This window comes from Daucus carota, chromosome 5, assembly GCF_001625215.2.
Source record: "Daucus carota subsp. sativus chromosome 5, DH1 v3.0, whole genome shotgun sequence".
In the NCBI taxonomy this organism is placed as follows: domain Eukaryota; kingdom Viridiplantae; phylum Streptophyta; class Magnoliopsida; order Apiales; family Apiaceae; genus Daucus; species Daucus carota.
In genome coordinates this window covers 1,617,269-1,634,023 of record NC_030385.2, presented here as the reverse complement: position 1 = coordinate 1,634,023, position 16,755 = coordinate 1,617,269, and the positions used below count along the sequence as shown (strand labels likewise).

At 33.4% G+C, this 16,755-nt stretch overlaps 1 protein-coding gene across 13 annotated transcripts; it reads left to right on the top strand.

The window, feature by feature from the left end:
* Positions 1–2,762: 2,762 nt before the first annotated feature.
* LOC108223448 (uncharacterized) lies at positions 2,763–15,112 on the top strand. 13 transcript variants are annotated; one of them, XR_010292306.1, is made up of 10 exons: positions 2,763–3,127; positions 3,458–3,529; positions 4,198–4,248; positions 5,379–5,444; positions 5,737–5,874; positions 5,958–13,346; positions 13,481–13,762; positions 14,209–14,279; positions 14,360–14,371; positions 14,505–15,112. XR_010292306.1 is itself a non-coding variant. In XM_064094361.1 (3 exons), exons 1-2 carry the CDS (start codon positions 12,862–12,864, stop codon positions 13,528–13,530), a joined length of 303 nt encoding a protein of 100 aa, XP_063950431.1. In that variant the 5' UTR covers positions 12,543–12,861; the 3' UTR covers positions 13,531–14,279; positions 14,360–15,112. The 13 variants fall into 13 exon arrangements, 1 of the variants encoding a protein (XP_063950431.1); XR_010292297.1 differs by having other exon boundaries at positions 5,958–6,051; positions 6,534–13,346; positions 13,481–14,279; positions 14,360–15,112; XR_001807254.2 differs by having other exon boundaries at positions 5,958–8,073; positions 9,368–13,346; positions 13,481–14,279; positions 14,360–15,112.
* The last annotated feature ends 1,643 nt before the right edge of the window (positions 15,113–16,755 follow it).

The following is a 16,755-nucleotide window of genomic DNA, read 5'->3' as shown; positions in this document are numbered from 1 at the left end:
TATTTTCACAATAATTTTACAATAAATAGGTTGATTCAACAAGGGGTTAGGATATTTCATACTGAGACCAAATCAGAAACATACAAATACACACATCATAGGGTACCTAATGTGTGCCATAAATCGGATAACGTGTACGACATATACGTCATCGCCAAATCACAAATCAAATCAAACTTGATGCACCCACGTATCATGAACAAATAATCAACATGGCCAAAATTCCTCCCAAGAGCTAACAGAAGGATACGTCGTGACCAATCACATTGTCATAGGAGCGTGGTTAACTCGGTATACCTTATATCTCTAAGGTTCCACATTAATTAATTTTCAAGATTTCAAAATTCACATAATACAGATATTTCAAATATTCTGAACAAGTTATAATTTACAAAATTTCTGAAAATCACAAAATAAATATTTGAATATCAAAAAACAGACTTTTAAAATTTTATTCAAAAGTCAAAACAGTCAAATGAATAGCACAAAACAAATTTACCGAACAGAGAACAAGATTATCAGGATCGCCTGCAGGCAATAGGTGGATTTGATTCTTGCCTGAGCGTCGAGGATTCTCATCCATGCATTGTGATTCGGGGGGTTGCCGTTTTGCCATATCCCTCCTCATTTGAGCAATCTCTTCTTCAAAGGCTCAGATCCTATTTTCATACGCTTGGTTTGTAGGTCTACGAGACTCACGGTTGTTTTGCCTCGAGCGGCGTCAGTTACCCCGATTCTGGTCATTATCTCTTCTCCTGTGCGGAGGGGTGTCGTGGTCCCTCTCCGAGTCAGAAGAGTTGTCCTCTGTCAAGTGCGCATCACATTTCATATTTCCTCTAGTGGTCGTCACGACTATTGGATAATGGATGCCGACATCGGTGACGGTTGCTATTACACGGGTCATTAGGTGCACAATACCGAAAATCAAAGGGATGGAGGTTTGAGCGGAAGAGCTCCCTGCGAAAGTAGTGGTGGTGATCGGAATTGATTCAGTTGAGATCCCAGTGGTTGTTCTAGTTGGTGACGGAGCGTAATCTGTATATCATGGTTACTATCTTCATCCTACAGACGGCGTCAAATGTTATAGAACTAAAAACGAGGGTGAAAACGTCGTGCTTTTAGACTGTTCTCGTGAATCGAGATGCCTATGTATCTTCTGCTCAGGGAAGAACCAAGTCTGGAAGTAATTCTAGTTTGGAAGGGTAGATCCCTTTGTATAGTAGTCTCGTTGTTAGAGACTGATTGGAAGTATGATTCCAGGTGTTGGAAACCTTGTAAAAGTAGGCTTCTCGGTTGGAGAAGACTCTTATCTTATATAATCAATGTTTATCTAGAACTCCTAGATTGTTATCTGTAAAGAATCAAACATGTTATAGGACTGATGGAGTTCTTTGGGTCTTCTATTGAGTTATTATTTCATATCTGGGTCTTATCTGAGCTTTAGGTCCAATTATGATCTTTTTATGATCCACTTACGTTTTGGTTCGGACTCTTACTGGGCTTATACCGACTAGTTACGAAATAGCTATCTTTTCTCCTTGCTTAATCTTTCTTGTATTAGTTTCTTACCAAGTGTATAAAATGGAAACTTGCATCTTTCTTTGATATTTATATCCTCAACAGTGCTAATTACAATAAACATTAACTTGCTTGATTAATTGCTAAATACTCTGTTACGTGGGTTCCAAGTAAATTACTTGATCCAAGTATTTTTCTTGGGGCACAAGTAACGTCACGCGCAAAATTCTAATTTCTCGCCTGCTTGATTCGATTTTCTCGTATCGGTTTTTTTGTTATTATAAATATTTAAATAATTCAATAATCAAATATTTTATGAAATAATTTATCAATATTTTAATATTTTCTAATCAATCTGTAAATTAATAAGATAATAAAAATAATTGTCTCAAGTATACTCATTACACCATATATGACCTGTTGTAATAAATATTTTCAGTGTAACCAGCTAAAGAGTGACCATAAATGCCTTAATATTATTTTAGACTGTCTATGATTACATTTAGTTTCATTGTAACCATTAGTATCATTTAGTGTAACTACAGAGAAAACAAAACATCTACACTTACACTAAATTTGATGTTACCGTTGATCCCAAAAAAATGTACCAATAACCAAAATTTTAGGCGGTTGAATATAAAACTTGGGCGGGAATTTTTTTTTTTATTCAAAAACAACGGGGAGAACAATTGGCTTGTCCCTAAAACAAAATTAAAATTTATTTCTCTTAGAGCATCTCCAATGGTGCTCTTAAATCACTTTTTAAAATATAATATAATATGTGGCTTTTAGTGGGTTAAGACATTGAAAAAACTTCCAACTCCAATGCTCCTCTTTATTCATGCTCTCTATTAATATTTTATTCATATAAATTAGAGAGAAGTGAAAAGAGAGAAAAAGGTTGAATGTGCCGTGGATAAAAAATTAATATAATACTCCCTCCGTCCCTATTTATCTGTCCACTTTGGAAGTAAAAATTTGTCCCTATTTATCTGTCCATTTATACTTTCAAAACTAATTTAATGATAGTTTTTCAAATATATCTCCATAATTTCAATTTTCAAGGCTTGACTTATTTAAAACTTGGTTGAATTCATGTTTTCAAGACATAAAGTAGGGGTATTCCACCATTTTCAAGATATTAATTAGAGGTATTTAATGAAAAAGTTCATACAATTAATTATTCCTTGGTATGTGTTTTTTTTTCCAAAATGGACAGATAAAAAGGGACGGGGGGAGTATTAATTAGGAGCTTGTTCAAGAGCTCCATCGGAGATGCTCACATTTCAACTCACTCCACAGTCCACACACTCAGACACTCTCTTAAATTTCATCTCACCATCTCTCTCGAGCATTCATCTCATCACTCGCTCATTACTCTCAAATTTCAATCGCCGAGTCTTCCTTCAGATCTCAATTAATTGAAACTTCAACTCTCAATTGGGGCTTTCGCTCTCGATCGGTTCTTATCGGATTATAGTTGCAATTAGGTCCTCAATCGGGTCTTAATTCCCTCTTCACTGTTCTCAACCGGATCTTGAATTTCACGCCTTCGTGTCTACTTGCTGAATCGAGTTTCTTCACTAAACTCCTCTCTGTAATCAAATAGGTACTATTCTAACTCATGTGTACGATGTGTGTTTGTATTGAAGGGGTTGCTGATTAATTTGATTTCTGATTAATTGTTATGATTAGGTTCTCTTCAACTTGCTTGGTTGTTACACTTAAGGATTTTGATTTATGTGATTAGTTGTTTTTAGGCTTATCTGTTTATATTGGTCAAGTTTGTGTGTATGTATATTGGTGTGATAAGTTTGGTTGTATATATATATATGAGTGTATGTATATAGGTGTTATTTTAGGCTTATATATCTTCTGTGAAGATTGGATGTTTAGAGCTAATTTGCGTTAATTGTTATTGTGAATATTTGTGAGATAGACTAGAGACTCTCGGTTAGAGGGGCACAAGGTGGCTTAGTTCACTCGAGATCAGTTGTTGCAGCTTAGGGAGGTAATGTGTTATGATTTATATCTTCTTACTTCTTGTTATTGTAGTTATGTGTTGAAGTTAGTGAGCCACATAGTTGAATTAGAATAACGATTTTGAGCAGAATGTAGATATGGAATTAGGTGTTCTAAAAGTATGCTTTGGTTGGGACTATATAATGAATATTACATCTGTTTAGGTTGTGTTCACTTCATGGAATGGAATGAAACTATATGAACAAGTTTTATGGAGATTGGAGAAAGTATGAGGCAATAATGATTAAATATGAGTGAGTCAAAATTTTTCATGAAGAAGATGATAGGAAAAGATGATGAACAAATGGAATCAACATTCCTTTTAAAACATGTGGGTTAGATTTTTAGTTAAAATAGTTAGAATGGAATGAGTGAAGGAATGAAAATTATAAACAATTTCACTAATCACTCACAATTTATAATATAAATTTCATTCCATTCTTCCCTCATTCCATTCCATGAAGTGAACACAACCTTATAGAGTAATAGTAAGACGTGAAATTAAGTAAGTTTGTTATAAAAGGAAAACTAATTAGCTACTTACGAGTTCTGTCCTAATACTATTTAATGAACCAGCACTTAAGCATTAAAAAGCCTAAATCTGTGCCTGCTCATTTATTCGCTAATTCACCGGTGCCTGCTCATTTTTTGCATCAGGGTCCTTCTAATACAGAACATTTCTTGCTTTTTCTGCCTACTCCGAGACAGGTACTTCACTCAATTTAAGTTCTTTTTTTTTGTCTTCCTAGTACTTTAGATTCACAAGTTTCCTGATTTTGTTTCCATTTTCCTCCAAGTACGTAACTGACACCTCAATGTAACTAGACTAATATAGGAGTCCTGGTTTTACTTGTTTTTCTATTTTCAAGCTATCTCCTAGAGCATTTCTCCTAAGTCCAATTTTGGCAGAGATGTTGCCTTTACTAAACTATCAAATATTTTTTTCTAAATGTGAAGATTTTCCTTCAGTTGTCCTGGGACTAAAATGGCCGTCTACCTCCCCACCGAGGACTTATATCCCCTCTCATTTTACTTACTCAAGGATTGTATCCTATATCAGAGAAACTCTTCAAGAAACTTTTCTTTAGTTTTTCGTTGCTTCCTTTTAGATTCACACTGCACATACGTCTGATTTCTCCCCGGTTTCTGGTAATCACCCTATCAAAAATCTCCCTCTAATCTGCAAATGAAGCATCGGAACCCATCTCTGTGCTCTGCAATAAGGCATCAAAGGTAAAAAGAATATAAGCTGGGATAAAAAAGTAGCTGGCTTGTAGAATGAGAGAAAAGCCAACTACAAAATATATGGCAGATAATAAGCTGAATCTGACGAGTCTCTGGTTCTTCGTCATTTTATTATATCCTTTCACTTTTTTCACTGGATTTGTTTATATAACAGACTATTTTACCTCCAACATTAAATATCCTATTTATGTGTATATGCAATAAGTTAAAATTCTGCAAGATAAATTGGCAAATAAGAAGGTACAGAAGATTCTTTGTATTAATGAGAGAATGCAAAGCTTACCATTGCAAGGTTATATGGTAAAGCAGCTGCCTCTTCCTACTCAGCTGCATCGAAATCTTGAAGGTGTTCCTCTTTGAAAAACTTGGGTAAAATGCATTGTCTAATAGGAACCAGAAGCATGATTATTAAAGGGAACAACACCCTAGCAAGAGGAATCCAGGTGATACCGAAATAGATCAACAAATAAGCTGACTAGAATATTGTGAAAAATGCAATTACATCAATACTTTAGCAGTTACTTCTCTGTAATCTATTGAATAGTAGATCAGTGTTTGATGTGCTTATGTATTGACTTCCTCGTGTCCTGCAGTTGAATTCAGAGATAGAAGAGCACAACAAAGCTAGAGAAAGTGAGGTCCCGCTTGTTCAAGAAGAGGTATCAATTAAAATTATTTTAAAACTAAATAAGTAAAAACTACCTTTCTATCTCTTACTGATAATTTTTCAATGTTTTTGTTTTGTCTAATTATTGATAATTGGTATCAATAGATTCCTAATCTCGCTAGCGATAACTTTTTCGATTTACAATAGATTAGGTGTATCTAATGGCTATGGGTGGAAAGAAAAATGATGATTTTATCATTTTATGACTCATTTTGTTCAAATTCCTTCATAAAGCTCATGTGATTTTCACTGAGGACGAGGTTTTTAATGCAATGTGTTTTTAGACATTGTTTCAGGATAAAAGTCACGTCCTACGCATAACTTATCTGGAGCTGCTAATAGTTGTGTTCCTGGAAAAAAAGCTTCTCATTCGGGTGAAAATAATGATACCAATATCATTCAGGTTTTCACGAGACGAACTGGTATGTTCCATGTCGATATGGTTTTTTGCTTGATTTAATGGCACTTCAGTCTGATAAACACACACTTTGTGTATATTATGTAGATTTATGCATATCAACACCGGTTCATGAGATACCAGCCCATCCAGTGGAATCTGAATATAGAAAATATGTGTAGAGTATCATGATATCAGTGAGGTTGATTTATTTGGCTATATATTTACATATTTATGGTCAATTTGTTATTAATATTATCTGATGGATTTTGTGTTGCTCTTTCCTGTGCAGTTATTTATATAAATCTTGCCAATGTAAATTTCTTAGTATACGTATGTTGTTCCTGATACTGTCAGCCAAGACCCCCCAAAGCTGCAACATGAAATTAACTGTTGCATACTCAATATATGCTAATAATAATGGTACACCTGTGCATGATGTTGTCGGTGGTTAATTTCGATTGTTTCGAGTTCCAAATGTTAAAGTTTTTAATCCTCTGTTCATTATTAATCCCGAAGTCATTATTGATGTGTGACTCATTATAAAGCGCAAAGATCGTGGACCAAGTAATAAAAATCAACTTGAGAAACTTGCATCTGCTTATGATTCTGTAGTAAAAGTTTTATAGTTACATATGTTGGTACACCATCCTGATTACTAGATGACACATTTTTCTATTCCAGGTACGTGTTCTATTAATCATGTTCTATCAATCAGGATGGCGATACAGCTCGGTGCATTGGTATAACAGTTTGGTGATAAATATTATATCTCCATAATTAATGAGTTGCTCTTTTCTCATGTTCCCTTTGCTCCTGAGTTGCTCTTTCTCATGCCATATGTGAGTTGCTCTTTGCTTACATTATATGCTATTGCACTGATAACCCTCCTCACCAGGTTGATCTCTCTCATAAAGTGTTTGTAGAGTTTCACAATAGTGAAGAATAGTTATCGAGTTTGGTATGCTTGGGAGGACAGTCTCCTTGATATATAATTCAGTCCGGGGACCGGGGTATCAGGTTCTTATATGAAAAACCTTGAGTTATTTCCAAGAAAAGAGCAGCACAATGTAGCATAACGACATTTGATAGATTTATATCAATGTTTACTCCATAACAAAATTTAGCAGCCAACTCAAATGCCTCTGCTCCACCGGGAACTATGCTTCAGTGATCATAATTCAGATTTTGGTTCATTGTCTTTCCAAAGTTTTGTTGTCACTGATGGCATATAGTATATACCTTTAATATTGCGAGAAAGAACTATTTCTATTTTGCGCTATTTTGGTTAATACTTTTATGCGTATCCATATTGTCACAACCTAAAATAGATGAAAGGGCCCTGATGAAAACCAAGCATCAGGAAAAAACAGAATCTGTAGGGATTACGGACGATTTAAAGCACTATTGAAGATAGAGCTAAGATGCAAAGTTGATTTGGTAATTCAAATATATATTATATAGACTAATTGCCTGTGATGTTAGGTATCAACTGAAACTTTGGTCAGACAACACCATCTTTAGAACATTCTGGTGAGTGTTTTAGATCCTTTTCAGTTTGATAAAATGTACTAACATTGGGCTAAACAAGATTATTCCAATTCTAAAATTTCAGTTACTCAGACATTCAAAATTTGAATCCTTGGATTCTCAACTTTCTTTTCTCAATTTAAGTTTCTATTATTAATCTCTACTCAATCGATATTCATTGGTGTTTGTTTAAGAATTTTTATTATTATTAAGAAGTTTCATTTGGTTGGAGTATTCAGGTTTTACAGGTTTTGAAACAAGAAGTCATTCAATTTATTCTTTTTTTGAGCTAGCTTTTCTTTTTTTTTTTTATATGTATTCCTTAAAAGATTTAGATCACAATCTAATAACAATATGCAATAAAAAAACGATTATTGGATGTGTACAAATAAGCTAGCAATTGTCTTTATAAGGAACTTAACAAGTCAATTGGTTTTCGCCAAGTTTAATTTTTGACTTTTTGTCAAGCTCATTCTGGGAAAAACAGAGGAAGTATTATTTGAATTGTTAACAGAAAGGGTGGTGGTCTCATTGGAGTCTCTCCACATTATATCAACGCGCGGTGAAACAAGAGAGTCAAGCTTTTTCCTGCTCTTATCAATTGGTTTTCCTTTTACCTCTTACAAAAAAGTTGGCAGAATGAGCAACCAATATCCAGTACAGCTCCAGACTTGCGGTTGTTTAAAAAGTCGATGTGAGTTGACCAAATTTTGTCAATTGGTTGTCTTACCTTGATTCTTAACTTAATGTGAGTTGACCAGATTTGGTTGATAAGTATTCAATGAAGATTTTGTGTATCATACCATGCGGGCCTAAGTAATCTAGGAACACGTGGAAGTGGAGACTAATTTTGAGTTTATAAGAGCATTCACATTCCGTTATCTATCCCCTCTCCAAAATCGTACTAAAAATAGTAATTTTTAAAATTATTTTCAAAATTTATCTATCTTCTAAAATTTACTACGTCCCAATCCCCTCTCCATCTCTATATTATTTTTTATTACTTGTTTCTCTTAATTCCTTTCATAACTATAACTACTAATATTATTTTATCATTTCTCACTCCTCATTCATATAAAAGTATTATTAGAATAATAAATAGGGGATGAATAGTAAGAGCATCTCTAGCAGTATCCCAACCAGATTCCCTACATATATGATAAACAATTCAAATTCTAAAAAATAGGGATCCTATATTGATTGATAACTCCAACAGTGATCCCTATTTGTGTTCTCTATTATTATTATTATTATTATTATAGTATTAAATTCAAAATTTTTTTAACAAAAAAATAATAAGAAAAATATGGGAAAGAGCGTCCAAAAAGTGCAAGTTAGGGGTTACCTATTTATGAGAAATGAAAAGTAGATCTTAAAGTTTAGGGAATGAGTAGAGATTGTGCTGGAGTGAATTTTTGTCCATATTCCTTAAATTTTTAGCTTAAGACATGGTATAGGTAATATGTTTGAGATGCTCTAAGCCCCCAAATTTGGAGACTCATTTTCTTGTCCCTAAAAATTTCCCCAAAATAGGGAACGGGATAGAGTGTTACTTTCTGATTAAAATTCATTTTTTCCTCAAAATATAGGGATGAGAGTATGAATGAGGACTCTAATGTATGCTCTAAGAGAAAGTCATGTCCTAATGTCTATGCCAAATCGCTATAGTCGTTGCTATATTTTAGATCGGAAAATGATATTTGGTGTTAAAATAGAATTTGTGCCTTAATGCTAATGCTAAAATGCTTATAGCTAATATTATCCAGGTTTCAATTCACCAACCCAATATCTTTTCATCTTCTTTTCGAGATTTTATGTTATAAGATGCTGTGATAAGGATGACTACCCATCTTTTATTCTTAATTTAGAACCAATTGTCCAACTTTTTTTTTTTCCTAATTTCATCTGTATTAGTATTATCACCATTGGGCTTCTGAAGTTTTAAGCTTCAAGTCGGTGATTGATATGCTTTTCTCTATCTTTGGCAGTATTCCCAATTATTGTCTGAGGCATCGCGAGCAGCGAATGCTTGTGAGTTGTGAATCAGGTCATCATTTAATGGTGACATCATTGAATTTGCATCAGACCGTCATAAATCCATTTGCTCGTCCTACTGACGATATAATTATTGTGGCCAACAACATATCGGTTCATGACATCAAGAGAGATTCTCTAGCTGGTAGTAATTTACTAGACTATAATTAATGTTTTGTACTCTCTCCGTCCTCTTTAAAATGTCTCTGTTTTGACTTTTGACCAGTCAAATTGATTATATTTAGACTGAAATTTTACATATATCATATAATTCAAAAATAATAAAAATTATATCATTATAAAGTATATTTAGTGTATTTTAATATGCAACTTTCAGATTTCAAAAATAATGAAGAGATAATTTGTAATGTTTAATTAAAATTTAGTCAATTTAACTGGTCAAAAGTTAAATAAGGACATATAAAAGGGGACGGAGAAGTAATTGACAATATTTTTAAGTGATCAAAAGAATGGGAGTATGTTGCATAAGTGTGTCCTAAACTAATATCAGTATGATAATACATATATTTTTTGAACTTATCTTGTTCGAACAGAACATTCCTTTAGTATTTTGTCACTATCGCATTGTAATATTATCTTGCATGATGCATGTGCTTGTTCGGGAAAAAACATGATTTTATTATTGAATTAGTTTATCAATCCGAGAGATTGTTTTGTTTGTAAGATATGTATTTAAATCCTTCGCCACTTGTTTATATGAGTATTTTGAATCTTGGCCTGCGACATATTAAACCTTAACTTTCATATTTGAATCTGTTTATACTGGATTCATCTACAAGAAACTTTGCTGTATATCCGAGGAAGTGATTCCATTGCTTCGATTAATATTTGTTTGTATTATTTACCAAATTAAACCCCCGTCTTGGATAGTAACTGTGGCTGATTTTTATTGATCTTTGAAACGAATGGAGTAATTATAGATAATACGATTAGTATATTTTGTTCATTTATTATCTCTTAATTGAACAATAACATCGACATTATTACATAATCACAAGTTCAAAATAAAAATACTGCATCAAATTAATACTTTATAAATAACATTATGTGTGCAACTCGGTACTGTTAATTATGATTAAAAATTATAATTTATATTAAAATAAAAATTGATTTTGAAAAAATTAAGATCAGATTTATAATTAAAAGGATAATATATAGAATTTTAAATCATAATTGACCTTATATGACCTTATTAATAAAAGTTATAGATTGCAATGGCTTGTCGCATTTTATGACCTTAACATCTGGGCCGTTTGGCTAAATTTAAAAGAAGTGATTTATTACTTAAAATAAAAAATGGATTATAAGTGAGAAGTTGATTTGGATTTATAAGTTGTTAGAAATGTTTGGATATAATGACTTATAAGTTTAAAATTAATTAAAACAAGAAAAAGTTGTGGTGAATCATAAAAAATTAGGTTCCATAGCTTATTTTTTTGAGTTTTTAATACCCATGATAAGTACTTAAATTTATTTTCCAAACAAGCTAATAAAATGATAAAAACCTGGCTCATTTGATATAATAAAAGGCCTTAAAAGTTAAAGTTACTTTATGTCTTCGAAATCAGAAAGAGAGATGGAAAGTTCAATTATTTGTACTTTGTAATCAGAAGGCCTTGTGCGTTTGGTACTTTGGTTGCAGAAGGCTGGTGCAGAAAAGATGTCATTGGTTACTTTTATTATTGATCAGAGGCAAGAGGCAACGTATTTCAACGTTTCTCAGTTATGAGTTCAGTACATGTGATAGACTGATAGTGACAAGTCACGAGAGTAAACAAATCTTATTTTTAATCGTTTGATTCACTTGTAATTAATTGTTTTATCACGTACAAAATTTACATGCAGTTAGAGCTGTATTTGGGGCGGTGCGATTTTCGAGCTGACCCACTTCGAACTCATTTAAATGAATTCGACTCGTAAAACGAATAGAGTTCTGGCATATATTCTGAGTCATGCATGTAATTTAACGAGATACTTTGCTTTGAATCGTAGAATTAAATTAGTCAAGTTCGGGTAGATATTCAATCAGGCTCAACTAAATGTAAAATTAAACGAGCTGAGTCTCCGGACTCGTTAACAGACTCTTTTAGTTGTGAGCTGGCTCAACTTGTGAAATTAAATGAGTCGAGTTTAGGTGAAAATTTAGGCTCGGTTAATTGAACGAGTCGAGTCGGATCGATTAAACTCGGTTCAAATTATGCTTGGCTATATTTATTTTCATTTCATGATCCTTAAACTATTACTCATAAAATAATACTCCCTCCGTCCCCCTCAATTGTTTACATTGGAGGGGGACACGGAGACCAAGACAATGTATGAAAAATGAGTAAAGTTAGATGAAAAGTGAGTAAAGTGGTGGGACCTATCAATATTTAATACTAATAGATTTGAGATAGTGGAGGAAAGTAGTGGGTGTAATAGTAGTTTTTATTGTTAAATACTCCCTCCGTCCCCTGAGTTATACACATTGGGGGACGGGGACGCGGCACGAACTTTAATGCTCCCGTAAAGTATAGTTCTATAAACTTATTTTTAAGATTTTTCTTTTCTGTATAAAAGTTTGAATGTTATATTTTTATTGAGGAAAAGAAAATTTTAAAAATAAGTTATAGAACTATGTTTTATAAGAGCATTGAAGTGCGTGTCGAACAGTGAAAAAGAAATGTATAGAATTAAATGGGACAGAGGGAGTATAAGATAGTAGGGGAAGATAGTGGGTGTAGTGATGAGAAAAACTTACTATTTATAGTAACGTAAAGAAATGAGAGGGACATCCCAAAATAGTAACCGTAAAAAAATGAAAAGGACAGAGGGAGTACAGTAGTAATAAGTGAGGATCCGTGCTACATAAGTTTATCAACTTTGCCTGCATGCAGCCCTTTATCGGTTATCACTAGTCACAATTCACAGGTTATATACAGTAGTACATGGCATGCGCAAAGTTCATGGGGCCGTTACAATTCACAGGTTACTAATGTTATCAGAGGTTATATGCATGCGCCAAGTTTATGACTTTATGGGGCCGTTACCATTCCCAGGTTACTAATGTTATACTATAGTACATGGCATGGACCATTCCCAGGTTACTAATCTTATATTTATATAAAGGAGGTTCTTGGGAGGGTGACGTGGCATGCCTCGCAAGCCTTCTTTCAAGTTCCGTAATTTTCTAAATTTTTGCATTTTAATAATTATTTTTCCTATAACTGAAAAATAAAAAAAGATTAATGAAAGGGTAAACGACCGCTTTTACATTTACCTTCTTTAATTTTGCCTCTTCATATCAAAACCCCAGATGAATCTGGAGAGAATCAAAAGGTAATCAGCAATCAGCAAAATCCCATAATCTAAAACCACAGTTGATCAGGAGGAAATCAAGAAAATTTCAGAAGCCTAAACCCGAAAACAAGAACTCCAAGAAGCAGTGATGGTTGGTTATGAAGGTGTACATAGTGAAGTTGATGCAGTTCAAGAAATTCCAACCGGAGAAACTCAAGCCAAAGGAGAAGATAATGTTGATGATCTTCTCTTACAGATGAGGCAGACTAAGATCAAAGGAAAGCGATGTGTTCCTCTGCCTTCTGTGTCTTCAGGGTCTGATGTACCAAGCATTCAGGAAGGCGTGTCTCGTGCAGAAGAGGGTAGTTGTGAACAAGGGGAAAAGAGTGTGTATCCTTCAGGTATTGATTTCCAACACTTACTGGTGCTTCAGGATTTCCCTCTTTTTTCTTTTAATGGTGTTGATTTTAATAACCTGAATCTGCCACTTAAGCCTGCATTCCAAGTTCAATCATTTTATGGTCTTGAGTAGGAGTCCTTGGCAGCAGAAACCGCTGCATAGGATGAATTCTATGCCATCAAGTTTGTAGTGATGAGATTTGTTGGATTCTTCGTCAAGCTCATCTTCATCCGGTATTACTTGATTCAGATTTTTCTTTATCTCTGCATAAGATGAATTCTATGCCATTGCTTATGTCAATTTAAAACTCCAGAAAGGAGGATGTATCAATGAATTCCAGTTGACTGAAAATGTCCTAAAATTGCAGACCAAGTACAAGAAGCTTGGAGCAGAGAAAGGAAGAAACCCATAGCGTGAAGATTTTGCTAAACCTGGCTGCGAATATAGCTTTTTTTGACTGTCAAGAATGACATGGGAACGAGATCAACAATCTGGTGTTCATTAGGAAGTTGATGGACATTGCAAAGATACTATCTAATGGAAGCTGTGCATATGAGGAAGCTAGCAAGTAGTAATCGATGATCAGGAATAAGGGGAGATATTTCACAGTTTAGTGTCTGCCATGATCAAGCTATAAACATGCATATAGGTATTACAAGATATAGATAATTTTCACTTATACAAGCGTTTATCGATAAAGATGTACTCTGTCCATTACAAGATATTGAAATACCACTTCCCCACTTTCGATGAGAGTACGACAAGGTAATAAGCTACTGATAAGTTTACTTGTGTGTTTTATGACTTTATCTCAGTAATCTATAGATCTTGTGGTTTAAACACTAAGACTGATCTTTTCATTACATGGGAATTTTAATCATTGGAGGCCATTGTTTCTTCACTTCAATACATACTTTAAAGCATATATTTCAGGTAGAAATGACCTTCTTTTGGCAGATGAACTTTTAGAAGGCGGGGCCCATTTCCGGGATAAGACTGTGTTTTGCTTCTGCTATACCTTAAGGGGGTGTCCAAGTTGATTAATATATAGTCATAGAATTGTTGCTAATTCTTATTTTTATACATTTTTTACAGTTCTGGATAAACTGAAGGATTTCTTACCAGTCATGTCTGCAGCAAATAAAAAATCGCAGCTTGCTGCCATGGTACAACTTGAAATTTAAATAATGTTATGAGTTGTTTCTTTGCCTGCTGTGAATTTTGACCATCTTTATGATATATGTAGGACAATACGAAGGTATTTGATATTGAATCACTTGAGGACGATGTTTCATCATATATTGAAATGGAAAGTATAAAGTTTTTTCATATTCTATCTTTCTGAAGTTTACCTATCATATAACGTATAAGTTATGGGTGAAATTATATAGGATCTGATGCTGGATGTTGCTGACCTCAATAACCCTGAAGCTATTGTTGCGGCCAGAGTCTGCAATTAATTGGAATCAACCAGTTTCTTCCTCTACGGCTACAAGTGAGTCAACAGCAGTGACGAAGATGAAATAGATGACAATTGCAGTGAGAGCACCTCAGATGCTGAGGAGCACAAGGAGCAGCGTGGCTCTAATAAAGAAAAGATGCCAGGAGTCTAAAATTCCCTCCTGTAAATATAAAAAGAGTCAAGTCTATTAGCAAGAAACTATACGGAAAAATGAGAACAGAACAACCAAAGATTGTGGAGCTTTGATGATACCTCAGCAACATGAAAGCTGAGTTACAAACTCTTAAGTTGCATCTTTCAGGATTATGTCACATGATGCTGGTGCAATCAAGCTAGAAAAAGGTTTGCAACCGGGTTTTAGCGACATTGAGGTGAATCTATTTCATGTTATCCTGAATAACCCACCCTATTGATTTTCAGTAATTTGCCAAAGAAAGCAACAGTTATCATATAGTCAAGATTTTGCTTTGGACATTTGAGATGTGGTCATTAAGAATTTTATTTTTTGTTGCCAATGTTATATATTTATTAATATTATATTATAAAATTTGTTCTGAGCTCAATAACTCTTTTGCAATTTTCAGACAATTTATATATTTATTTATTGATTTTTAAAAGAGATTAAAAGTGTTCATAACGAACTTTTTTAAAATAAATTACATAAAATAAGTTTTAAATCGCGCGGAGCGCGTTTTTCTCTCTAGTGTTATACTATAGTACATGGCATGGGCAAAGTTAACGGGATGGCTCGGGTGAGTTTAAAATAAATGCTTAAAATGGAAAGTAAAAGATAAAAATAAATTAAGATTTATAAATAATTATAATGTTTGGTAAAAATATAGAAGTCATGAAATAAGAACCGGTAAACTCAACTTCTCTTAAGTACTTCTTAATTTTTTATACAAACAATATAAATTAAGTGTTTCTAATTTATAAATTCACAAGCCGTGAGTGGTAGTCAAACACCCCCATATTTTTGCACAAACTACGTAAGAAAGTGACAATTAAATTGGAGATTCGAGCACGATTAAATAAGCCAGTGCTTAAGAGTTTATCATCTGTTGTCGCATTATAAGATTATAAGTTATATTAGTCAGGAAAAAAATTGAAAAATTCATATCAAGTGTGATGTGACGAAACTATTAGCTTAATTATGAATTTTTTTAAATATTAATATTTGATTTTTTGCAGCTAGCTATAATTTTGTGAATTCGTTTTGTGTTCTGATTTGATAGTGTCAAATATTTAGAATTAAACGTTGAAGTAAATTTTATTGCCCTTATAAACAATCTCCCTTATTCTCTTGCCCCCAGAGCTTTTTAGGGTCTTTAATCTATATTTTTATTCTCAACTCTTGTATCATCCTAAAAAATATTTTATATATATATATAGAGAAAAGTTATTTGGAGTCCCACTTTTTCTTGGAGTATTGGAGTCCACATCATCCACCATTAATTTTCTTTTGATCCAACTGTCATTTAAGGAAGAGTTTCTTTTTTCTATATATAATTCATTTATAAGTTGTGTTTTGCAGACAGTATACGGTGCATCATTATACGTATAATATTCGGCAGTTATGACCATGCAAGAAAGTAGGGGATCAGTTACCGAATGTTAGCCATGTATCATGCGTTCTTATTGTTTGACGACCATGTTTTGTCTTGCAACCTTTATCAAACAAATAAACCAAGTCAGATTACACACAATCCTGGAGATCAAAGCAATCATATCTATAGAGTTAATTCACAAGTTTTCTTTTTTAGGTTTGTTAGATCGGAAACAATGAATTAATGAACAATTCATTAATTCATGTTCTGCACACCATGTACATATTTCATGTTCTGCAAACCATGTACAGAATTTTGCACGATATCACGAATCGATTTTGTAATGTATCCTATGAATTATGCTCGATTTTGTAATTCCTCGTGTATAGAATTTGTATGTAATTGTTCTGCACTCATCATACACAACATGAAAAGTTTTAATATATCACCATATCTACCATATGCAGGATAGCAAAATCAAAAGGACACAAGCATAGATCCCAGTCAATTACAAAACATACACGAGATAATCTTACTGCACTGCGCAATTCATTTTCAAAACAAACATTTTACTTCCCACTGGATATTAAAAAATTGAATTATCCCACACTATAAACAAGTTTTACATCGATA

Coding starts and splice junctions, on each gene's coding strand:
- LOC108223448 (XM_064094361.1), top strand. CDS start 12,862: ATGGTTGGTTATGAAGGTGTACATAGTGAAGTTGATGCAGTTCAAGAA. Junction 13,115..13,480: donor AAAGAGTGTGTATCCTTCAG/GTATTGATTTCC, acceptor CTAAAATTGCAG/ACCAAGTACAAGAAGCTTGG.